The sequence below is a fragment of the Cydia splendana genome, chromosome 21, assembly GCF_910591565.1.
Source record: "Cydia splendana chromosome 21, ilCydSple1.2, whole genome shotgun sequence".
Lineage (NCBI taxonomy): Eukaryota > Metazoa > Arthropoda > Insecta > Lepidoptera > Tortricidae > Cydia > Cydia splendana.
The window spans coordinates 2,165,671-2,191,992 of record NC_085980.1 but is presented as its reverse complement, the minus strand read 5'-3'; the positions used below and the strand labels follow the sequence as shown (position 1 = coordinate 2,191,992).

Sequence of the window (26,322 nt, the reverse complement as noted above, 5' to 3'; positions counted from 1 at the left end):
GAATGCATTTTGGGTGAAAATAAATACTACCTGTATATTATGTGACTATCGGCGCGATTCGGGAAATGAATTAGAGATTCACTAGATATGAAATAGTAAAGATATGTGACGTTCCACGGCAAAAGGTACCATAGCGCCGCAATAATATTGGAGCGGCGTTAATAATAGCGTAAGCGCCAGCCGCCATAAGGTACCTTTTGTCGTGGAATGTCACATATCTTTACTATTTCATATCTAGTGAATCTCTACCTAATTCATTTCCCGAATCGCGCCGTATATTTGACGACCTGTCTGGCCTAGTGGGTAGTGACCCTGTGAAGCCGATAGACCTGGGTTCGAATCCCGGTAAGGGCATTTATTTCTGTGATGAACACAAATATCTGTTCCTGAGTCATTGGTGTTTTCTATATATTTAAGTATGTATTTATAATTATATGTATATCGTCGCCTAGCACCCATAGTACAAGCTATGCTTAGTTTGGGGCTAGGTTGATCTGTGTAAGATGTTCCCTATTTTTTTTTTATTTAGCTATCAGTCGCGCGTGCTGTTCTTGTACTTGCCCGTACAGATATTAGCTCGAGCGAGACACACGGGCAAATGAAAACAATATTACATCACTTAGATATAATTTTATGTCTAAATGTTAGTTTGAATTAACCTCCGTGTCAACGCTGCATCAGTAGTAAATACATCAAATATACCAACCGTACCTATGACATAAAACTAGCAGCTTTTAAAATCTACTAGACATTAAAAGACCAAATAAAATATTTCCCAGAAAACCCGAGTATATTAGAGCGATTCTAAAAGCTCTAAGAAGTCCGAGCGCGCTAATAATGGCGGCCATTTTCCGGAAATTGTCACCGCCGCCATCTTCGTTTCGACCGGATGCGGGGATCGGCACTCGACACCTTTGTACTGTGCCGTTTAGTATACGATTCCTTTTTTGAAGTAATAGGTACTGGTCTTTCAGAAGATAGAAGGAAGATTTTGTCTATGTGAGTTTTTATGCACAAAATATACAGGGTGATTCATGAGACATGAGCTCTGACTAATCCTGCACACTCAGTAACTGATAATTAATCGATCACCGTCGTGTTTAGGTGAAACAACCACACTTTTTCCTATTTTTTTACTTTTTGGTGAGGACAAATTTAATGCTATACAATCATGGTCACCTACAAGACCTAATTATTAACATAAAACCTCTTTAACCGTAATGACAGCATTTTGATTACGAAGAAAATAAACTGTCAAACTTGAGTGAGATACGAGTTTTCAAAAGTAACCAGACCGTGATGACAGTGATGACATTCAATTTGACACAGAATATCGGTAGTTTAGTATTTTAATTTTAGGGTGACCCATTGACCGTGCATGTCGTAAATAAATTAATAACTTTTTTTTTCAACACGACTAGAAAATTAACGTTAACCTCACTAATACTGATACGAAACAGTTGCTTATAATTTACGAAATGCGCAGTGTTAGTCCTGCTCACGTCTCCTGAATCACCCTGTATACTCATGGACAAATTTAGAGGAACTCAAAAAAGGGTTACTGGATTACAGCACATACAATAATTTCAAAATTAGTAATTAATGTTTTTTTTGCCTTCCTCTAAATCATTTTCAGCTTGTAAAATATTTACTATTGTATGTACATATGTTAGTTTGTAAGGTATGTATCTATGGGCCTTAGTTGCCTGATAATACACGATATTTAATTTAATTTAATTTAAATTTGTCCATGAATGTAGCTGATTGCAACAGCGGGTGACTGGCAATGAACAACTCATCTAAGAACACGTCTCACGATCGCATCATCCATCACTGGACATTGCACGACGATATGGTAATCTGTCTTGTCTGCATTAAATAATGCACTTATACCTACAACTATAATTATGTCCCTAGTGAATAAGGGCACAAGTCTCGGGCAGCGTATATGTAAAAAAGGGTGTAAGCTCCACGTAACACTTATGCCCTTTTACACCTAAGCTGCGTGAGACTTGTACCCTGCTTCACTAGGTCTACAGAATTGTAAGCTTCGTTTAACTTGTGATGATATGCACTTTAAGAATCTTAAATCAATCCTTGGTAGGTTTAATATCTAAATAGCTTGCGATGACATGCACTTTTAGAAACTTAATAAATCAATCACAGATAACTTAAGAATGCATGAATGCAAAGATTATGGGGACTACGACAATATTATAATTTTACAAGCCTCAATTAGTTAATTGATGTTTTCTCCTTTCCAAATTGTAATCCAACATCCTCGGTTTCCAAACCGTACATCTTACAGTCCAACGGTTTCCGGATAAAAAGTAGTTCAAAAAGACAAAGACAAACCTTGTACCATTCGCTCAAATGTTAATTCAATGGCCAAAATCGACTTGCAAACACTAAAGTTAAATAAATGTTTATAAAATACGGTCGTGTTTGAGTGAAATACGCTCACAATAAATCACTCGGCGAACGGGAGGCATCGAACGAATGCAAATGGCCGGTGATGGATACCCGGGTTTGCGTAATGTTGATTCTGGTGTTTTTTTGCAAACTGTATGGTTGACCTATCACCTGGAGACTATGTCTTCTTTAGATTAGGTCTTTAGGTATTTAAATAAAAGTAAACAAACAATTTGTAAATTTTCGGGTAGTTATAACATTTATTGGTTAACCGACTAAATACAAAACCGCCTGGACCAGTCACTGAACGACCTGACTTAAACTTAACCTACATTATTTGATCGTGTAATGTTTTCATGTACCCTCAACTGGTTTAAGGAGCCATTTGAGGGTAGAGTTTGTTTACTTTTATTTAAATACCTAAAGATACAGAGTATAATGTTAAACCCCAGGCTCAAATTATGGAAAAAACGTTGTTTTCCTTAATATTTCTTGTTTCTAGAATTAGACTAAGCTAACCTCTGCAGCGATAATGATCAGTTGATAATATAAGTAAATTAAATGAGCATATAAAAATCTGCAAGAAACGGATGCAGATAACAATCGCATTAATAAGTACCTTGATTCTATCTTAAAAATTGTATACATAGTTCTAAAATTATTTTTACCTACCGAACAACTTTCGTTGTTACGTATCCCTGCTGTGCCGCTAACTTAGTTGCCAGCATAAATTTTTTCACCGAGTTTCATATCACAAACAAAAAATACTTCACTCACCTGCCAATATAACCTGTGTTTTTACACAAACATCCCTTTGAAAAGGCCGATCGACCCGGATAACCCGGATAACCTGGTGACGGATACTGGCCGCGACGCTTGACACCGCTTATGCCTGTGCAGGCTATGTATTCTCGAGAGCGAGCGAGATCAAAAAGTAATTGAGCTTATAATTATCTTGTATTTTGTATGAAAAATCGTGGAAAAACTTATAGACCTATTTAAAAAACAGTTTCAACAGCAAACATTGTCCAAGTTTTTCGCCATGTACAAATAAAAAAATGGAAACTAAAACGTGACGATAAGTAGAAATTTCTTTGTAAATAATTGTTCGTATTAGGATTGGCAATTAGTATCGCCATCCCATTATCTACGTATACACCTGTATACGTCACACTACTGGACACAGGATTCTTCCAAAAGGTTTAGCTAACAAATCAACCGAATGTAGATTAAGGACTTCGAACAACTTTTCATTTCTTTCCAGATATAAACAGGTTCCCTTGCATGACCGATTGGCAAGTGATAAATGTCAAATTATGTATGAAATAGGTACTCGTCGTGCGTAATGCAGTAACTAGGGTATAAAGTAAATATAAAGTGACCAGTCGTGCTTTAGGATTCAAAACGCCAATAAAAAAATCTGAGCGAGAAAATTTGAAATACGCTTTTGTACTGGTTTACCACAGTATTTTATTCGCCTTCGTTTAGTAGGTAAGTGTTTGGAATACACGCCTCGCCGAACATTTTTATTCATTACAAAAGATCCCCACTCGCCTACATATCTTTGTCACATACGCCCCACTTTTTAACCGGGCGTCGCCATGATTAACCGCGCTTTTTAACCGGGTCCAACGTGTGTTTTGATGTCGAGTATGCTTCACGTTTTTCAGGGTGTTGGTTGTTTTGTTTCGTAAATAAAATTTATGCACGGGTTGGGATATTATTTTTGGAGAGTAGAATGATTTTAGCAATCTGTATGTAGGAAAGGGTATGTTTTGCGCAAAACTTTTGAGCGAATTAATTGAATGAGCTATCAATTGACTCTTTTTTAGCTCAGGTCTCATAGAAAAGATTCGATACGCATTAAAATAGTAAATAATATAAAAAAATAATAAAGTCATCATCTTCCTTAACTTTTCGCGGTAACGAGATCCCGCGTTGCCTCGTTCTGGAGAAGACTGCGCCTTTCCGACAACAAAATACTTGTGGCTGTTTCTGACGCTATAAGGAGTCCGGTGTTTAAGCGCTGTTCACATGGACCAGAATATTTAGAAAATGACTCTGCACTTAAAATGTGCGATCTTGATTTATTTTAACATTTTTAACATGAGTGGCACCCCTCTACAGTGTCAGTAGTTTTAGTTTTATTATTTGTATATGGATACTGCCTGAAATAATAGCTTTTTATTTTATTTATTTATTATTATTTATCTTCCCAGGGAGATAACAATTAATAGGAGAAAGATATCTCAATAACATACATTTGTAATAGAGTAGGTACCTATGTATAATAAGTAATTTAAGCATGCGATACACATGACATTTTTAAATATTTGCATGTCTTTGTGACAAAACATGTAGTTCTTTTTTAAATATGCATGACCTTTTTAGCAAATAAATATCTACTTCTGATTCTGAAAGATATTTTCGATAGTATTTAAGTGTGCCTTAATTCCTCTAAAATGCACTGAAAGGAAATTGCATTTACAAGTTGACCTACAGTTACCCTACACAGTTGAAACATGACTTATCTCACGTCACAGCCACAAGGGGCCCGGGGCCTCTTTGACTCGCGACTTGTGACTGTGTCATGGTATTACCGGATTTGAATTCATTTGTTACATAACCTCGTAAATCCCAATGTGCTTTACAATGGACACTCCGTTTCATTCTAATTTGAACCTTTTATAAACCAAATAAGGTAGCATTTCTTTGTTTCATTGGTTTCTTAAACAAACGTAATTCATCCCAATTTACTATACAACAATTAAAATACAGATTGGGGAAATCCTGAAGAAAGGTCAGGTCAGGAGCACCCTAAGCCGACGAGCGTGTATGAGGAATGTTATGAAAGTGAAGGAAGCGAAAGAGGTATGTCAGGATCATAGCAAGTGGAAATCCGTGGTCTCTGCCTACCCCTCCGGGAAATAGGCGTGATTATATGTATATATGTATGTATGTATTAAAATAGGAAACTTTTGTATGTTGGACAAAGTGGACAAATAACCAAGTGTGCAAATGTGTAAAGGTCTGTAAATTCGTAAAATATCATCATATATATAAAATTGAAAAACCAGAACGGGATAAAAACGAGCGAAGAAGAGAGATGGCGCCTTACAAATTTCTAAAAAAGTTTTTGACACCTATCTCGAATACAACGCACGATATGCTAAGAAAAAACTGTTTAAATCTATTATCTACATATGAGAATAAAACTAGAACATAAAAACTACCGCTTTCGATGCGTATTTAATTTAAACAATAAGGAAAATAAATTTTCATAACAATCTTCATTTTACGACTTCGACCATTTCTCGGGAACTCTCGGTTGCTTTCGTTTGGCGGTGCTACAGATTAGACCAAATAATCCGTAAGTTAAAGTAAACTAAATTATGTTTGTCATGTTGGTATACAGATATTTCTGAGTTTTTTTACACGAAGTAAAATAAAAAGTGCTGCCAACCTCAACCTTAGTCCATAGCCCATACGAGTGAATTATGCCATTTATGACATATCAATCAAATTAATATTATCGTATGGTTATCGTGTTAATAATTTGTATTTTATTGTTTTAAATTTCTTTATGAGTTATTATTATTCAGATTGATTTTCATGGCTCGGCAAACATTGTCATTCGTCCAGGGAAAGGGCTGCCGAGATGAACCAAAAATACAAAGTTATAGAATGGGAGACGAGCGTACTTGGGACAACAAAATGGGAGACGCCCGATGGCGAGAGCTATCGCAAGATCGCAAGAAACATGACGTGATCTGGTATCGGAGGCCAGGTGAGTCCTTTGGATCGTTGCGTCACCTTAGCCGTAGTAATGTTAAGATCCAGAAAGGGAAATGGGGACTACCTACGTTTGTATGAAAAGGCGATTTATGGGTGGTGATCGTCCATATTCGTGGCTTAAAGCGGAAAATAAGTAATCTAATGAACGTTTTTGCAACTAGGCTTACAACAATAAGTAATAATTTTATGTTAAAACAAGTTTTAAATAAATACCTACGTACGTTATAAGAAATTTTCGAATTAAGTTATCCAAATAACGGCTACCTACTTGACAAATAAGAAATCCTTATCACAGTTATAAACCCTGGCAGGGATACATAATAATGTCGGTATTTAACTAAACATAAGACAAACTCTTTATTTCATTTACGCGAGCGGAGCTGCGGGCCCGTCTAGTATTGTATAAGTTTAATAATTTTGATAAACAAATTGCAGACAGATGATCAATGAAACTGGTTATCCTCTGTTGTGAGTAATTACAAGCTTTTATTTAGTTTCATCTGAACGTTGTCTGTCTGTGTGTAATCAAATCTTGCAAGTTAAATTTGATCCACTCCCGGTTTCCGGTTGAGCTGAAATTTTGCATACATACGTAAGTCGGGTGACAATGCAATACTATGGTGTCATCGAGCTGATCTGATGATGGAGACCGGAGGTGGCCATAGGAACTCTGTGATAAAACAACGACACCTAATTGTGTTTGGGGTTTTTAGAATTGTCTCGATGAGTATTAGTTGCCTGTGGAAAAAAAAGTACAGTCGGCGATAAAAGCTTGTACCAAAAATGAAATTTTTGCCAAAAACTTATTTTTAATCCTATTTTATTTCAATTTGGCCTCCCCTTAGTTCCCTTAGTTTTTGGCTCGTGTAATTAAAATATAAGTATGTAGCCTTTAAAAATAAAAGATAGAAATTTCTAAGAAACTCTTTAGATTAAAATAACACCTTTGAAAATCATCGCTTCAAAAGTCTATGAACCGGGCGTACAAAAAATTATATCAACTATCACTGACATAAACACCAGGGATGTTGCTAACATCCGCATCCGCATCCGCAATCGCGGAACTTCCGCATTATTTTCAACATCCGCATCTGCACCGTATCCGCATAAAATCGATGCGGAGCTTATGCGGATGCGGATGTCGAACAAGTCGGTACAGGAAAGTCTTAGCGGCGGCGTAAGTGCTAGGTAATTTCGTCATTACCTATAACGAAATCGTCTAGATCCAGAAAAGTCAGCCAAGTTACTGTTTATCAAATATAACGCACCTATATTCTTGCTCAAATACTAAACGTTTAGTTTTTTTTAATAAAAAAAATACTAAAAATGTAATATTTGACGTTTTCTAAGTACCTAATCTTGACATCCGCATCCGCATCCGCGGATGTGAGCCTTTAAATATCCGCATCCGCATCCGCATCCGCGGATGTCAAAAAATCTACAACCGCAACATCCCTGATAAACACTATCAAGAACGTAACTTACTTTCTATGCATCTCGCTCGTACTCGCATATTAGTGCGAACGAGATGTATAGAAAGTAATTTACGTAGACGTTAGCGTATGTCAGTTTTGACACTGTCAGTGACTCGTGGTACGGGTACAGTAGTGGGGCAAGTGGCGCACTCGAAGGGTCTATGCTCAGGGAAATAGAACATTGTGTAAACACAATGGAAAACATTTTGCTAGCTGAAATAGTTATTTGTTTCACTCGGGGGCAAAGTTGTTGTTTAACCGCTCGTATTGATACCCGAGCAAGCGAAAGATTCCAAAATTCGCTACGCTCGTGGTTCGTAAAATGGCATCTTAAGCGTTGCGAGGGTTTCAAAGCACGAGGGTTAAACAAAATTTGCCCCGAGTGAAACACAAAATGTTTGACCACACCAACCCGAAGCAAATATTAAATGTAAAATATCAAACAAAATCAAACCAAATCAAATTCAAATTAATGTTATTAAATATTTATCATCCAAAATCATCAATTAAAGGTCAATTCTACCAGCAAACATAAGAAAACAACTCAAATTTTGCATTTGATTACTTTGCCTCACATGTGAATTACTGATAGCAAAGTGCAACTTTGCTATCCGTTTTAGAAGTGCAAAGTAAGCCTTTCCGAGCTGGTGTGGTGAAAAAATATTTAATAACCTAAGAATTAATTACAAGTACGAGCAAAATGCACGATTACTAGAAAACATGATTTAAATATCATTCTGATGACAGTACGTTCGAATCGGCCTGTCTATTTTTGTTACACTCGTTGATGTACATCAAGTTATATAACTAAATATTTTCGTTAAAAAAAACACGCATCATTGTACAAAAAAAGCGGCCAAGTGCGAGTCGGACTCGCCCATGAAGGGTTCCGTAGCAGCAAGTAACATAATAAAATTGCGGTTTATGATTTATACGTATTAAAAAAAACTACTTACTAGATCTCATTCAAACCAATTTTCGGTGGAAGTTTGCATGGCAATGTACATCATAATTTTTTTTTAGTTTTATCATTCTCTTATTTTAGAAGTTACAGGGGGGGGGGGGGGGCACATTTTACCACTTTGGAAGTGTCTCTCGCGCAAACTATTCAGCTTAGAAAAAAATGATATTAAAAACCTCAATATCATTTTTGAAGACCTACCCTACACGTATGGGTTTGATGAAAAAATTTTTTTTAGTTTCAGTTCTAAGTATGGGGAACCCCCAAACTTATTGTTTTTTTTTAATTTTTGTGTGAAAATCTTTATGCGGTTCACAGAATACATCTACTTACCAAGTTTCAACAGTATAGTTCTTATAGTTTCGGAAAAAAGTGGCTGTGACATACACGGACAGACAGACAGACAGACAGACATGACGAATCCATAAGGGTTCTGTTTTTTGCTATTTAGCTACGGAACCCTAAAAGTACATTATCTCCTCCCAAACATCGACAGAAACCATAAGGTACTCTAATAGTTCTATGAGTCACATTTCTGACTCAAGAATAAACTCTAACATATAAATAATAAGGTTTACATTTGCAAAGAACAAATGTGAAGTAGTATAAAGGCGGGCGTCCACTCGGCGCGATAAAGCGTAGCACTCGCCTCTGATTTCATTTACAATTCATTTCATATACTTAGCGGGGGCCTTTGATGGACGCTAGGGTTGCCACTGCCGGCTTTTTTATGTTAATTGAAAAAAGTTTTGGGTTAAATTGAAATGTGTTGGAATTCGTAAAAAGTTTTCTTTCTGCTGTGAAAAATGGGGTATGTATGTATTTATTTTTGAGGCTTCCAAATTATTGTGAGTTGTAAATATCACGTGTTTTAGTAGTTTTTAATAATAGCACTTATTCAATTGTTAAATATTAGTCAGTTTGGTTTAAGATTTAATACACAAATTTTAAGGTATGTATGACGTAAAATATGTTAAATATACTGTTTATATGTGTGTTCTGTTGAGATTTTTCTATTAAAAAAAAACAACATAAATGGCTTAAATAGGTAAATCATTATTAATGGCAGATAAATCGAATCCGAATTTAAATTGCAATTAAAATAATGAGTTAACTTACGGTATAACTGCTAGAAAAATTGTCAGCCAAATTTGAATTAATGGTATTAGAAAATATAATTGAATAGGTTCGTTTTAAAAACAAACCAAACAAAAAAAACTTTGTTCCATTTAATAATGACTCAATTTTCATTGGAGTTAATTTGTAGTAGTATTAGGGCTTTGAGACCCAATAGGATAACTTTTGTGTGAGTTAAACTGTTAAACCATAAAATTATTAACTCACATTTATAGACGGGTTAAATCAAGGTAATTGAATAAAATTCGCGTTAGACCCGTCTATAAATGTGAGTTAATATGTGTTCAAAACGCGAAAGTTTAACATAAAATTATTGTAAAAGTGAGTAAAAAAAATTACAACCAAAATAATTGTCATTCGCCAACTTTCGCCAACCCTAAGTTTAGGTGCCAGTATAAAATTACTCCACTCGCGGGAATACGGTTTTCTTATTCCCCCTCCCGATCGTAAGGGGGGGGGGGGGGGGTTATAATTGTCCAGGGGGTGTAGTTTACTGATTGTGATGTGTTTTAGATGTTGACGACGTACTGTGATGTTACTACCACTTACGATAAATTTGTGATGATATATTTGCACGTAATAAAGTAACTGTTAATGTATGTATATCGTATATCATTTAATTATCATTTATCATTTAGTTCTCTCAGTTCATTAAATACTGCTATATCTATGAGTTACGATAACGTAGGTACTCGTAAGTTACCTTAACAACGGTACTCGACTAAAAAGCTCTCCATTATATCACGATTGTATAAAATACTATTACAGTACATATGGTGCCACTTACCCGCACTAGTGCGTAAAATAGCACTTTTCGTGCGTATGTCAAAAGTTTAAAGGGCCATATGTACTGTAAAACGTTGTACGATACACGTGCGAGTAGGTAATTCGGAGTTTCCTCTTTTCCGCACTTGTATCGTAAATAACTATTCTCTCAATAAGTTCGCGGCTCTCGAAGGGAGTGGATTCTGTAATGCGGCCGGCGACGCACTCGGTGCGTGCCACTGTTTGCCGTCTCGCATGTGCATTGAAGTGTGTGTATCGAGCTGACTTATTCATTAAGCTCTTTCAATTTATTTAAACATTATCAAACTACACAACGGGACTTAATCGCATATTTCAGTTTTAAGATTTACCTCCGACGTTTCGAGGACGGCGTTGCCCCCGTGGTCTCGGAGAAGACTGGCTCAAGCCTGGTATAATAATATACTCCGCCTGGTACTCCATTCCCGTCTTTTCTAGGTCACCTAACTGACACGGGCCTACGTCATCATGCGATAGCGCTATATGATAATATGCGATAGCGCTATATATAGCGGCCATGTTGTTGTGACGTAGCCCCGTGTCACTCTGGGAATGGAAGACCATGTTTTATTAGACTATGGGCTCAAGTTGACATCATCATCTTCTAGCCGCGCGAGTTTTTCGAACTACCCGCACTTGGTCTTGTTTATCAGTTTGAACGTTTTGCGCACTAGGGATGTTACTCTGTCGACACACAACACTAACGATATTCGATTTATCGACTGTCGATATTCGTTTCATAATCGTTTAATAATCGTGCCAATGCCACTAACTTATAAATCAGTATTTATAAGTTAGTGGCATTTAGGTAGCACTTAAAAGATTAGTGATGAGCACACATCGGTAACTCGTGGCACTTGACGGTTTCTAACAGACTAGTGATGTGACAATGTTCTTCCTATACGAGTCGAGAAAAAGAAACCACTAAAAAACGGAATTAATTAAACTAATCTTTCTTAAGTGCTACCTAAATGCCACCAGTTACCGATTTGTATTTATAGCATTTAAAATGCTTCGTTCAGTTCAGTACCCGTGCCATGAGTCACTGACAGTGTCAAAACTGACATATACGCTAACGTCAACGTAATTTACTTTCTATACATCTCGCTCCCACTAATATGCGGGTACGAGCGAGATGCATAGAAAATATGTTATAGTCCGACAAGAAATTGTAGGAAATTATTGAGGGCGCCACTTACTACGTAACTGTCACATTTTTGACGTAGAATGCTTACATGGCATCAATTTAGTATAGAATTTTTTTAGTTCCATTTTATTTAATTTCTACTATTTTATGTCGCACTATAAGTTCTCGATAGCGTTTATGAGCGTTTTTCAAAAAAAATGTACATTTCGTTCATGTCTTCAAAATTTTGACTTCTTGGGCTCATTTCACTCATTTTAGATACAAAAATGTGACGATCGGGAAAGGAAATTTCGGGCCACATTTTTTCATGTATGAGGCGTGAACGTACAAATGATTCGGAGTAAAATGAGCCCAAGAAGTCAGTATTTTGAAGACATGAATGAAATGTACATTTTTTTTGGAAAACGCTCGTATGTCAGTGCCAAACTGGTGGTAGCCACACTGAACATACCAACCGTATCCTGTCAATACATCCTATTCAGTTACTTAGCGATAGAGAGCTCCGTAAGTGGGCACGTAACAGAGGATACATAAAGGCCGATCTACGTCGCTGTCAATAAATTAACGAGACGTCAATTAATAGATCTAGAAACGATATGGATTAGGTGTGTCAGTGTACAGTGACGTTTTTGTTTGAAGAATCGTCACATTTGACACTGACATATCTAATCCATATCGTTTCTAACGGCGCGATTCGGAAAATGAATTAGAGATTCACTAGATATGAAATAATAAAGATATGTGACGTTCCACGGCAAAAGGTACCTTATGGCGGCTGGCGCCGCGATTCGGGAAATGAATTAAAGATTAACCAGACACGATATAGTAAAGATATGTGACGTTTCACGGCAAAAGGTACCTTATGGCGGTTGGCGCTTACGCTGTTATTAACGCCGCTCCAATATTATTGCGGCGCTATGCGACGTAAGCGCCGCCATAAGGTACCTTTTGCCGTGGAACGTCACATATCTTTACTATATCGTGTCTGGTTAGTCTTTAATTCATTTCCCGAATCGCGCCGTAGATCTATTAATTGACATAATCTAGTTCGAATCGAGCCGTTAGTTGCTCAGATTCTCATGTCACTTTAGAAATAAAGCGTAGCACAGCGTTGTTACAAAAGTGCTACGACGCGTAGCACGCTACGGCGTAGCTGCTACGTGTCTTTTGACGATTCGACAACGTCTCAATATGTCGAGTTTCCGTTTCAATAAAATATTAGTTTTTCTTTGTTCTGGGATGTTCGAATATGACATAATTATTTTAATGTTACGTTGTAGGCCATAAATATGTGGGAGACCAAGCTTTGCTCGGAAAACATATGCAAACTCAAAAATGCGCATTTTTCCAGAGATAAAACAAAGATATATTATGGATTAGATGTGTCAGTGTCACAAGTGACGTTTTGTTTGAAGAATCGTCATATTTGACACTGACATATTTAATCCATATCGTTTCTAGATCTATTAATTGACGTATCTTAAAGTTCGAATCGGGCTGTTATAACAGACATAAAAATATAAAGAACAAAATTAGTCCTTCCACAAAAAAAAATCTTTGCCAACATAAGTTAAAGAAAATAGAATAAAAATCTGCTAGATTTCAGGCGGTAGACTAATTATAGTTACACAAAATTAATGCCTTTTTCTTCTTTGTTTTCAGGTAAACAACTTCGAGAGAAACGTTTGTCATTAAAAAGTGGTAAAATACCTAACATTTTCAAGAACAGATTTACTCAACCACGGTAAGGTTTTTAGGGTTCCGTACCCAAAGGGTAAAACGGGACCCTATTACTAAGACTTCGCTGTCCGTCCGTCCGTCCGTCCGTCCGTCTGTCTGTCACCAGGCTGTATCTCACGAACCTTGATAGCTAGACAGTTGAAATTTTCACAGATGATGTATTTCTGTTGCCGCTATAACAACAAATACTAAAAACAGAATAAAATAAAGATTTAAATGGGGCTCCCATACAACAAACGTGATTTTTGACCAAAGTTAAGCAACGTCGGGAGTGGTCAGTACTTGGATGGGTGACCGTTTTTTTTTGTTCGTTTTTTTTTTGCATTATGGTACGGAACCCTTCGTGCGCGAGTCCGACTCGCACTTGCCCGGTTTTTTTATTTCATATCGTTGTTTGTCTTTTAGGTCACTAACTGCACGATTCGAACTTTAAGACACTTCAATTAATAGATCTAGAAACGATATGGATTAGATGTGTCAGTGTCAAAAGTGACGTTTTGTTTGAAGAACCGTCACATTTGACATTGACATATCTATATTAACTCACATATATAGACGGGTCTAACGCGAAATTTATTCAATTACCTTTATTTATATATATTAATTTATTCAATTACCTTTATTTATATATATTAATTTATTCAATTACCTTTATTTATATATATTAATTTATTCAATTACCTTTATTTATATATATTAATTTATTCAATTACCTTTATATAAAGGTAATTGAATAAATTTCGCGTTAGACTCGTCTATAAATGTGAGTTAATATGTATTCAAAACGCGAAAGTTTTAAATATTATATTGACATATGTAATTTATATCGTTTCTAGATCTGATAACTGATGTATCTTAAAGTTATAATCAGGCCGTATGCCGATTTTAATGAATTATGTATGGATGGCATTTCATAGCTACATAGCCTTTATTTAAAACTATATAAAAAAAAGTTTATTACACCAAAAAACCTGCAGGCGGGTGCATTTTTTATGTTTTTTAATTAGGTCATATTCGACATAATATGTCACCAATAATTTAAAGTAGAATTTTAGTATAGCTAAGCTATCTTCACCATCATCGTCATTATTCTAGCCTTCAGTCGCCCACTGCTGAGCATAGGCCTCTCTTCGTGTACGCCACTTATCCCGGTCCTGGGCTAGTCTCATCCAAAAGTGCCCTGCGATTTTCCGATTGTCATTCGGAAACTATCTTAACCCTTTACCTACGGGTGTCAATCAGAGTTGCCAGTAAGGCAACACCGCTGCAGTACGGGTGTCAACTATAGTTGATCGAAGTAATGGTCGTGTTCAACATTTTTTTAAAACAAAACGAGACCTTGTGGCTTGGTAATAGCGGTCATATTATGCACTGTGATTAGTATAGATACAAAGAAAAAAATATCCGAATATTTCGGTAGATGGCTCTGACATAAACATAATTTTAAAATTACCGCTTTTTTGCTGGCAACTGGAGTTGACACCCGTACTGCAGAGGTGCTAATAATTGAATTCAATATGGCGGACAATAGTGTTGTTTTCAAATTTCATCGACTTGTTGTCGATATGAGAGTACGGCGTGGGAGTGTTTGGAGTGTTATTTTTAGTGTTTTTTTTACCGTTTTTGGTTAAAATATTGGAATTTAACATATTATGAAATGATTATTAGGTACTATTGTACCTAATAATAATTTCACCACAATCATAAGTTGTTAAATTTCAGTTTTACATTTACTAGGTTATCGATATATCGACAAATGCGTCGATAGACGCACAGCACTATTTTCCATAAGTGGCAAATTGTTTTAGTGCAACGTTTTTTGTGATTGATATTTATGCATTATTTTCATAATTATCGTTATTTAAGTGTTTATTTGTGTTAAGTATATTATAAACTAATGTACTTAAACGTAAACTTGTGAAATCCGCGAGTAGTAACTTAAAAATCTTCAATTTCTTAGTGACTGGTATATTGCTTGATAGCAGAAAAAATAGTAAATATTATTACTCCAAGTGATTATTTATTGATTAAACCCATTATACTTATTGTGTGTGTGAAGTTTCAAGTGTGTAGCTGTAATACTTCAAAAGTTACAAGTAAGTGAAATTATGCCTAACCGCTGACTCTCGCCAAAACATGCCCGTATTGGGCGGTGACGGAGCGATTCAATAGCCCGTAGGTAAAGGGTTAAATTCGACTTATGTAATTATTAAATGTACTTATACTCAGTTATACAAATGTAATACACTTTCGAAAACCCCACTTCATAAAAGCAAAATAAAGGCTAACACTCAAAAAACACTCCCCAATATTCATACCCAGAAATCCCTAACATTTGATACGCGCAATAACTCTACGCATTACAATAAAAATAAAACTCCCAGCCTTTTACGCGGACCGTACTTCAAAAGTTTAAAGCGGACACTGAGAGAAATCATACTGCCTCCCTCGCACTCGCGGCGGATCGTATCTTCAGTCTCTGTTGTTGGTTTTTATGCAGTACCGTCAGGTCGTAAGGCGAAAGGATTTCGCTACGTGTTTGAAATGTTGAGTAAGGGACAGTTTTTTTTTTCTTTATTGCGGAATGAGTAACAGCGAATAACACTTATGGTGTGATTATATATTTTGGGAACGGTCGTACTTTGTGGGAATTAAGGTCGTGGCTGTAAATTATTAAGTTGGTCAGATACATTTAGTTTATTTTTAGTTTAGTTCTTTTTAGTTGGTCAAGAGTCTATCTGCCCCATTCGAAATTTAAGATACGTCAAATCAAGGCCCCAACGTTGTCTGTTCTCTTTGACGGCGCAGCAACTAGTATCATATCACTCTCCTCGCTCTTTTAAAAATGGCGTTTGTCAAAAAAGGACAACCATACTATTGACAAGATGGACTTCAAATCAAGGTGTTACCGTTTTAGGTGGTGTCAAGTTGTGTATGTGTGCGTAAAAACGTACATGTGTCCTCTTTTAGGGATGTGAAAAGTCGATTTTAATCATGTTATATATCGATAAACGCTACACAGCGGAACGGAATAGCGATTATTTGAAGCTTCAATATCTTCGTTAAAAATAAACATAATTGAAATGCTAATGGATAACGAATATATTATAATATAATAAAATTGTTGGCCATCGTTGTCTTTTAATAAATAAATTGAAATTGAAATTGAATTAAATTTGCAAGAAATGTCGATAGTTTATCGATATGACTTTATCGACATGGCTACAGCAAGGTGGATTCACATTGTTAATCGTACACTAAGCAAAAGTGGTAACAGTGACAGCTCGCTTAGACTTCATCTTTAAGTATATTATATCTATGCGTCAAATAGATCTAGAAACGATATGGATTAATTATGTCAGTGTCAAATGTGACGTTTCTTCACACAAAAACGTCACTATTGACACTGACACATCTAATCCATATCGTTTCTAGATCTATTAATTGACGTATCTTAAAGTTCGAATCGGTATGTATCGCTACTACGAAAAGCTATTGCTAAAGCTTTGTAATAATTCCTTTATACTTTTATACACGCTTATTTATTGTTTTGACAAAAAGTACGAGATGATAATTATGTTATAGTATAACCTTATTCATCAAATATTACGGGCCTGATTTAGTTAAATTATGTTTTATCCCTTTCTTACAAATGCATAAGTCAAAATGACAGATAAAGACAAACGATTATTAGCTAATTGAGGTTTGTAGCGCGTTTGTGAATAAGGGGGTTAGAATGTGAGTTATGACGTACGGGTTCGAATCCCGGCTCGTAACAATGAGTTTTTCGGAACTTATGTACGGAATATTTGATATTTACCAGTCGCTTTTCAGTGAAGAAAAACGTCGTGAGGAAACCGGACTAATCCCAATAAGGCGTAGTTTACCTGGGTTGGAAGGTCAGATGGCAGTCGCTTTAGTAAAAATTAGTGCCTACGTCAATTCTTGGGATTAGTTGTCAAGCGATCCCCAGGCTCCCAAGAGCCATGGCGGAATGCCGGGATAACGCGAGGAAGAAGAGAATTGTCAGTCATTTGGAATGCTTTTTGATGTCATCAATGTATTAGGACCTTGTAAACAGGCCTCAAGTGTGAAGGCCATCCAAATTAATCCACGTGCCACACTTACCCGTATTAGCTTTATAAAATTATACATACCACCAAAGATATATGTAACTCCGTATAAGATAAATAAATTCTAAGGGAAAAACGTGCCTCGGAAATCAAGAATAATTCAATCTCGAATAGATGGCGCCACACCTTTGGCCTATACTCGGCAAGATGGCGTTGACGACACCGTTTGTTATTTAACAATTTTATCACATATTAGTGAAAGAACGTGGGTCAAAGTCATATGGCGTTCTAAAAAAAATCATGTATCCTTTATGTATATATTTTTTATACATTTTCATTTTTAGTTTTAATCGTGCGTCGATAGATGGCAGTAAATCTGTTACTACAATATGTACTATGATAGCCCTCTATACTATCTTTTCTCTTTGCTACCACTATTAATGCTTTGCTAACCGTTTCATCCACATTACGTCATCCACAATGCTTACACACAACATGACTCGTTTTTACAATATATACCTAATGCAATACGAATAAGGTCCCTTTTCCAACGACGTCTTATATCTATAACTTTCATATGACAGTACTATCGCCATCAGATATATCGGAACGGCCAAGGTGCTCACAAATATCTGAACACGCCTCTATTGTCAAGGCGTTAGAGCGCGTGTACAGATATTGTGAACACCTTGGCCGCTCCGATATATTTGACGGCGACTGTACATCTTTGTTGTATAGGAACATACGCCTTATGTAAGGTACTAATAGGGATCATTTTATTATGCATGTGGTTTATATATTGAAGTGATATGTCGGAATGTCGGCATGTCGGGTGGCGGGTTTGATGCCCGGATTTTAATTACTGTGAATATGCTAATCTTATGTATGTGATAAACTGGATCATAACAACATCCATACGAATCCATACTTCGGTACTTAATATTATAAATGCGAAAGTGAATAACGTAACGGTGTCGAAAATTTATAGGGCCATGTGCTGTAAAACGTTTTATACGATACATGTGCCAATAGGTAATTCGCAACTCGTGTTAAAAGACTCTTTTCGGTCGTGTTTTAAGTTGTCGCCACTCGTTGCCAATTTTTTTCGCACTTGTATCGTAATGCACTATTATTAAACATCATCGTCATGATTCACGCAGACGAAGTTCATTTTATTTTACCTTATTTTCTCTCTGAGCCTTACTTTTCGCGACTACACTGAATCTACAACTCAACCACAACACTAAAATACTAAACCAAACACATTCATAACATAACTCCATATTTGAGTCGCTTAACTTCAAACTCGGGTAAATCCATCTGTCGGATTATGCGATTTTGGTATTAAGAAAAGGTAATAGGGTAGATATTTGCTGAGAGGGTCGAATGGATTTACCCGAGTTTGAAGTTAAGCGACACATTTAACAAGTTTACACACATACATCAACTCACCAAAAAGGCCTTAAACTCTGAAATAACCGGCCGATGTCAAATGCAAGGTATTATAGTAAATTACTTAGCGCATCGACCTATAAAAGATTTAACACACACACACAAACGACAAGCCACACCCCCTGTCGGCAGTCTTTGTTCCTACACCACCATTCTATAATAGACCTTAAGTCTTCTGAATAGGGTTCACGAAATGCTAGTTAAATGAGGATGGTTCACGCACACATGCGCAGTACGAGTTAAGGGGGAGTGAAATATTTCCGCAATTTTTCTTACTTACATTTTATTGTCTGGGCTCTTTGTAGTGGCGATTGAATTTGATTTTTAGAATCATATATTGCGATTGTTACATTTATATTAAATTTATAAAACACTTTATTAATGTCAGCTAAAAATTTTGCTAAAAATTAGAAAGAAATTTGAATGGTGTATAGTTGTTGAAAGATTTAAAAAAGACACATTTACAAGAACATAAAATTTCCTGTAATTTAGATTTTTATTCGCTGTAAGATCTTATAAAACCCAAGAGGCGAAAATCCAAATATCTCACGGAACCCTCCCAATAACGATAATTACAGCGATCATTATTAAAAGCACAATTTGACGGGAATCAACTTTTCCATAGCCATTACCACTGACAATGCTCCCATTTTCCTTTTGCACCCTCTTAAGGGCGTCAGTGTGTGCGTGTCGGAGCGATATACGCGCTAGTGTGGGTGCGCCGAGAAAGCATAAATAGCGGTGCGGGGCGCGCTCGAGAGCATTGGCGCGCGGCCTGCCGTCGCGGTCGGTCGCCCCTCGCCATGCCATAGTCAATCCACGCTTCTCTTTCCTCCTTCTCTCCTAGTAACTAATACGTATCATGCATTCTCTATTGTAAAATTGGTGCTCAAATAACATATATTTTTATATACGGACGTTATGGAGAGTTGTTGATAGGTTTAAATTATATATTTTGGTATAGAAGTGATAACGCCAAGATGAATTTCATCGGTAAGTCCAATTTATTTGAAAGCTTTTTTTTTAAGTTGCTAACAAAAGGTTCATAAAGGGGTGTTATGGGTGTGTAATAAAAGTTAAATAAGTCGTAGCGATGTCATAAAAAATACAGGCGTAGCTGCCGCATTGAGGGCTCCGGTGCTACGCCGTAGAGGTTCCAGCTACGAAATTGAATTAAGCATGAACTAAGTTGATTGAATTTGCCGAAGTCACTAAAGGGTGCATTGCTTTGAGGAGTTATTAAGTTATTGAATACACTTTGGTTGATTTAGCTAAATTTTAATTTGATTTTGGAGTTTTTGTGTATCTTTAACTTATTTAAGATAGACCCCGACAGTTGAATCAAATGCATTGATTTTTTTTTTTTTAGTTTATAGCATCTTCAAGTATTTAGACAAAAAGTAAGCTGTCTGACTCTATCTTTTAATTTTAGGTAGGTTTTCCTGTAGGTATATATTTTAACTATAATTAGTAATTAAGAAATATGTTTTCAATATCTTTCATGTTTATTTAAGTTATATAATTTGTTTATCGTAAACAGCCTTGGAGCATTTAGAAACTGGAGACGCCTTGGCTGACATTTTCTGTACAAAACAGTCTGCCGATTTTTGCGGGGGAGGGGCACGTCAAATGTATGGTTATTTCTACATGATGCGTACGTACCTAACGTACAAATAGCCATGTCAGATAAACGTCAGTCCATACAAAAGTTTTCACAATTGTGCAAGGTTTTCGGCAGAAGGGTAAGCTCTTAAAGGCGACTCCAGTTATTTCATGATCTAAGTAAACTGCACTTTTACTACATTTCAAGATATCGCATCTGTCTTTAATTTTGAGTCAAAGTATATTAAATATTATCGATGAAGTTTATTTCCAAGTTAAACAGACGTTAAAATATGGGGTTCTTCAAAATGCGAGTATTCAGGGTTCTCTAAATTCATTAGTAGCATAGGTTCTTATGCCCTTGAGCAATGGTAACCGCTTCCTATTGAGCGGTTCGTATGCTCATTAGTATCTCAAAAAAAAATAATTTTGACATGACATAGTAAGGTTTACTATGCTAGCATAAAATTCTATGGTCCTGATAACTAACAACAGAATACAGAATACTCACGTATTTTAAGTCGAAAAATCGAGCATATGTTTCACACCGTACCGAGGAGTGTCATCAGGAGCTTGCGTTGGCGGTGACGGACCAGCGCAGACTGTGGACCGCAAAAACAAATACAAATACGTGAAGAACGTACATACGTAAATACGTAATAGCAAATACGTGAGTGACTTATTAATATGTCACGGAAGTTTTTTTAGACCTTACGATGGTGAAATTTAGTAAATTTAGAATGTATAATATTTCCGTTACTTGATATATAATATATTTATATATTCAATAAGTAGAAATTACATTTTGAGAAACATATTCTTTGAATGGTCTTAAAGGTGCACTAAAACGGGATTTATTGGAAATTCACCAACAGGAGGGTAAAAATCGTATAGTAAATCTGTATTTACTATACATAATCAAAAGAAATTTAACTGTGGTTCTCTTTAACTTAAAGAGCAACTAAGACTTTAAGTTTCATACAACAAAAAAGTACCAACTTAGTTCACCATACATTTATAAACTTATATATTGCAAACATCTCATTCCTCTTTCATGTTATACAGCTTTGGGATAAGTACTAAAAGTGTCATAAACCTTTATAGGCACTAAAAGGCAGCTGCTTAGGAATTCAACACGTGGCAGACTAATAAAGTTAACACACATGGCCAATATTATAAAAGTCGTCGTTGATATAATACGGGATATTACTATACCGGGTGTGGCCTGTAATAGGAGCAAAAAGTTAAACTGTAGGCTGTACTCCTCATACTGAACAACATTTGTTCAGCAACTTTTAAAAATAACTTGTGGTTTGATTTTTAATACACTTTAAAGTTTATTCTAAAACGCAATGTATTGCGAATATTGTTATGTTTAAGGCGTGACAAGCAACGTCAATCACAATGATATGGCGTGGCGATGGCGTCCATTGAAGATAATATTTATTTTGTATGAAAAATAGGGACTCTAAATACTTCATAATTTTTAAAAGTTGTTGAACAAAAGTGTCACCGTTTGAGGCGCACAATCTATGTTTTAATTATTTGCTCGTGTTACAGGCCACACCCGGTATATAATACTCTGATATACAATTCAAACTATTATAATATAGTCCGACCACAGAAACTTTGCAGCGCTAGATAAAAAGTAGTTTTTAAAAATCAGTATGTGACAACACCACAGAAAATGGATTAAAGAGTCTTGTGAAATTTCTACCATATTTACCGTCTATGAAAAATTTAAGCTGTGCATTATGGTTAACTAAATTTAATTCCAACAATATATATCACTATTAATATGTATACATATACTAAATGTTGATAAATAATATTGGGAGATTTGGGAGAATATGACATTTGGCTTCATCAAAATTATTGCGCTTTTGTAATATCCGCGACGGCCTAGCGGTAAATATTAGGTACAGAGAGCCTACCGCAAACACCGATGTTCGCAAATTGCGAGCATCTTAGTCTTTTACTCCCATTAAGGCGTAATTATATTGACAGAGAAATTGCCCGCAATTCGCGAACTTCGGATTTGGGAAAAACGAAATAAACCATTAAAACAATAAACATACATTCAAAATAAATTTAAGCTTTAACTAGTACGCACCCATGCCGTAAGCATTAGCATGGAGGTTGTGGGTTAGAGGACTTCGATCTCAAAACCCAGCTCGAACCAATGGGTTTCTCGAAATGTTAGAGGAAGTTTATAAGGTAATAGTACGCATATACCTATTACCTATTAGGTGTGTTTAATTTGCTGTGAAACCTTAGTCTTAAGCAATATTATAATATATTATCTATTACATATGGTGCAAGTATTAAAATGTTTCATTCCACTTACCCGTCATCAACTCTAAATTTTGTAAACATTGTCGTTTTCAAGCTTGAATCGCCTAGTGCTGATTTTTTACTAGTGTAAAATTAACCGTCATGCGGAAAAGTAATTCCCGCGCGGCGATTTTGTAGGGTTTCATCATGTTTTTCCCGTTCATCACAAAACACAACGAATATTTAAACGATTTTGATAAACACATACTATAGAGACACAAACACATACGTTTACTGACTGATAAAAAACATTGCCATACATAGTTTTTTAATTCACTGTCAAATTATTGCAATGCAAAGTTTCTGTGGTCGGACTATACAACGTAATTTAAAGTAAAGTATTCACGCTAGAATGGTCCAGGAGCCGTAATCTGAGACACTGACAGTGTCAACACTGACATATTAACTGACGTCTACGAAATTTACATTCTAGACGCATAGAAAGTTCACGCTAGCGGCCATGTCAGTGCCAGACTGGTGGTAGCTGTACAGGTCTGGACCGAGGCGTTCAAAACTTCCTTTTCTATAGAAAGCATCACGTGATCACCGATCACCCATCAGAGAAAATGAAGTGTCGGAAGTCTCGGCCCGGGCCCGGACCGTTGTAGCGTATCGTCCTTAAGACGAACATTAAAACACTCCAGATAACTAAATAAAAATAAATAAATAAATATTAGGGGACATCTTACACAGATCAAACCTAGCCCCAAACTAAGCAAAGCTTGTACTATGGGTACTAGGCGACGATATACATACTTGTATAGATAAATACATACTTATATACATAGAAAACAACCATGACTCAGGAACAAATATTAGTGTTCATCACACAAATAAATGCCCTTACTGGGATTCGAACCCAGGACCATCGGCTTAGCAGACAGGGTCACTATCCACTAGACCAGACCGGTCGTCAAAACCACTCCAGTGTTCTTAAGTTAATCTTAAACATAGGTATCAAGTATCAAGGTATCAAAGTCAAATGGCGTAACAGTTTTAATCTTCTGTCGACAGATGGCAGCCAATTTACAGTGGCTACATAATTTACCTTTACAATCCCCCTCTACACACTCTATTCTCTTTGCTATGAACTATAACAAAAAACCGGGCAAGTGCGAGTCGGACTCGCGCACGAAGGGTTCCGTACCATAATGCAAAATTGGGCAAAAAAAAACGGTCACCCATCCAAGTACTGACCCCGCCCGACGTTGCTTAACTTCGGTCAAAAATCACGTTTGTTGTATGGGAGCCCCACTTAAATCTTTATTTTATTCTGTTTTTAGTATTTGTTGTTATAGCGGCAACAGAAATACATCATCTGTGAAAATTTCAACTGTCTAGCTATCACGGTTCGTGAGATACAGCCTGGTGACAGACGGACGGACGGACGGACGGACAGCGGAGTCTTAGTAATAGGGTCCCGGAACCCTAAAAATTGCCTTTACATCTAGAACGGAAGTATTTTCGCTGTCATGTCATGATGTCTTGTCAAGTGTCTCTTTTATCGTGACAACTTTGTATACTCCCAACTTAGGGCCCGATTCGTATTTTGAAATAGACATCGATTAGACATCTTTTAGATATCACCAAGATACGATAACGATATGTTTAAGATCTAACCTGTCAAATTTGACATTTGCGCGATTCTGGAGATATTGTTGAACGATTTCCACAGGATATGACTTAGAGATCCAATTCACATCTAATAGATATCTTACTCTATCTAACTTAACGTAAAAGTGACATTGGTTGCCCTTGCGCTGCAAAAGAGAACTAGTTGCTATCTAAACTATAACCAGAGATATATATAACTCCGTATAAGATAAATAAAGTCTAAGAAAAAAACGTGCCTCGGACGGCCAAGGAAAAGTCATTCTCGAATAGATGGCGCCATTACCTTTGGCCTATTCTCGGGTAGATGGCGTTAACGACACCGTTTGGTATTTAACAATTTTAACACATATCAGTGAAAGAACATGGGTCAGTATGGAACAATAAAAATTAAGAATCATTTCCATCCGTAAACATATTTTGATTATTTTATACATTTTCAATTTTATTTTAAGTTTTAATCGTGTGTCGATAGATGGCAGTAAATGTACCGTGACTACAAAATTGACAATGACAGGACCCCTCTATACTATCTATTCTTTTTGCTATAACGTATCTATAATGTCTTGAATATCTTGAAGTTCGAATACGGTAGTTAGAATTTTAAAAATCGAACGCAGAATTTCGAAACATGCGCCAACCTTTGGCTCATTCGTTTTTGGCCATTTCGTCCCCGGGGATCCAGCAGCCTTTGTGGGGTGTCAAGGCTGCTGGCAACGCGCCAACTAGGCTACCGAGACCCTAATCCAAACGGGCGTAAGTCTATGTTAAACCTTATGAAAATCTGGCTTTCTGGATACGGGGATAGAACGCGCTGGTTAGACTATTTTGGAAGCTAAAGGTCTTAATATATAGTATATTTATTTTTTATTTATTGCACGATGTATGTTAGTGGAATGTTGGGTTTTATGAAGGTTGCAGATGGTTCTTATTTAGTTTTCCTGTTCGTTAAGTGGGACTTAGTACCTACAAGTGTTGTTTGGAATATATTACATAAAGCACGAGGAAGGTCGAACTAAGGGGAAGAAAGAAATCAGTCTTGTTCTTGTACTAGCGACCCGCCCCGGCTTCGCACGGGCTAACAAATTATCCACCTAAACCTCCCTCAAGAATCAGTCTATTAATAGGAGAAAACCGCATGGAAATCCGTTCAGTAGTTTTTGAGTTTATCGCGAACATACAAACACAAACAGACAGACGCGGCGGGGGACTTTGTCTTATAAGGTGTAGTGATACTCCCGAAGAGTAACTATAGAGTCCTTTCTTCTTCTTGATCGGGACACTCTTGGCAGAGTGGTCGTGGTCATCATTGGAAGTCTCCCTTTGTGACACGTTTGACGGCTCGCCTCCACTCCTCCCTGACGGCTGCGCGTTTAGCGCATTCGTGCAAGGGGCCGTCCATTGCTGCCTTTATTTGGTCCGTCCACCTCATGGGCGACCTTCCTCGCGCTAGGGTACCTTCTACTCTGCCCTGCACCACCAGTCGCTCTATGGATGCATCTCCACGTTGAAATAGAGTCCTTTACTCGAACAAAAGTCTTGTCAAGTAATATGTAAATATCACATAGCAATCTCTGTTATTCAAATAGGCAAGGCGGTATGCCAGCGCTGTCGATATGAAATTCTTTTTTTCTATTACGTACGTCGAAGTATCTATATATCACAATATATCACAACTTAGTGAAAGTAATAAAGATTTCAAAGATATTGTGTAATAAAGATGTCAAAGATTTGTGTAGGTACTTGTGTGTGTGCGTTTGAACAATTTTTTATTAAGAA

At 36.5% G+C, this 26,322-nt stretch overlaps 1 protein-coding gene and 1 long non-coding RNA gene across 3 annotated transcripts in view; both read left to right on the top strand.

Annotated features, from left to right (window-relative positions):
* Nucleotides 1-26,322, top strand: part of LOC134801194 (uncharacterized) — a 156,341-nt gene that overhangs the window by 64,203 nt on the left and 65,816 nt on the right. The window lies entirely within an intron of this gene.
* LOC134801167 (complexin) overlaps nt 1-26,322 on the top strand; it is a 136,428-nt gene that overhangs the window by 44,290 nt on the left and 65,816 nt on the right. Inside the window, exon 1 of one of the 2 annotated variants that reach the window (XM_063773714.1) lies at nt 19,762-19,989. The exons of the other annotated variant lie outside the window; for it this stretch is intronic. Coding sequence (XP_063629784.1) covers nt 19,977-19,989 — 13 coding nt within the window. The 5' untranslated portion in view covers nt 19,762-19,976. Of the gene's footprint in view, nt 1-19,761; nt 19,990-26,322 lie in introns of those variants that run through there. 2 annotated transcript variants of the gene reach the window in all.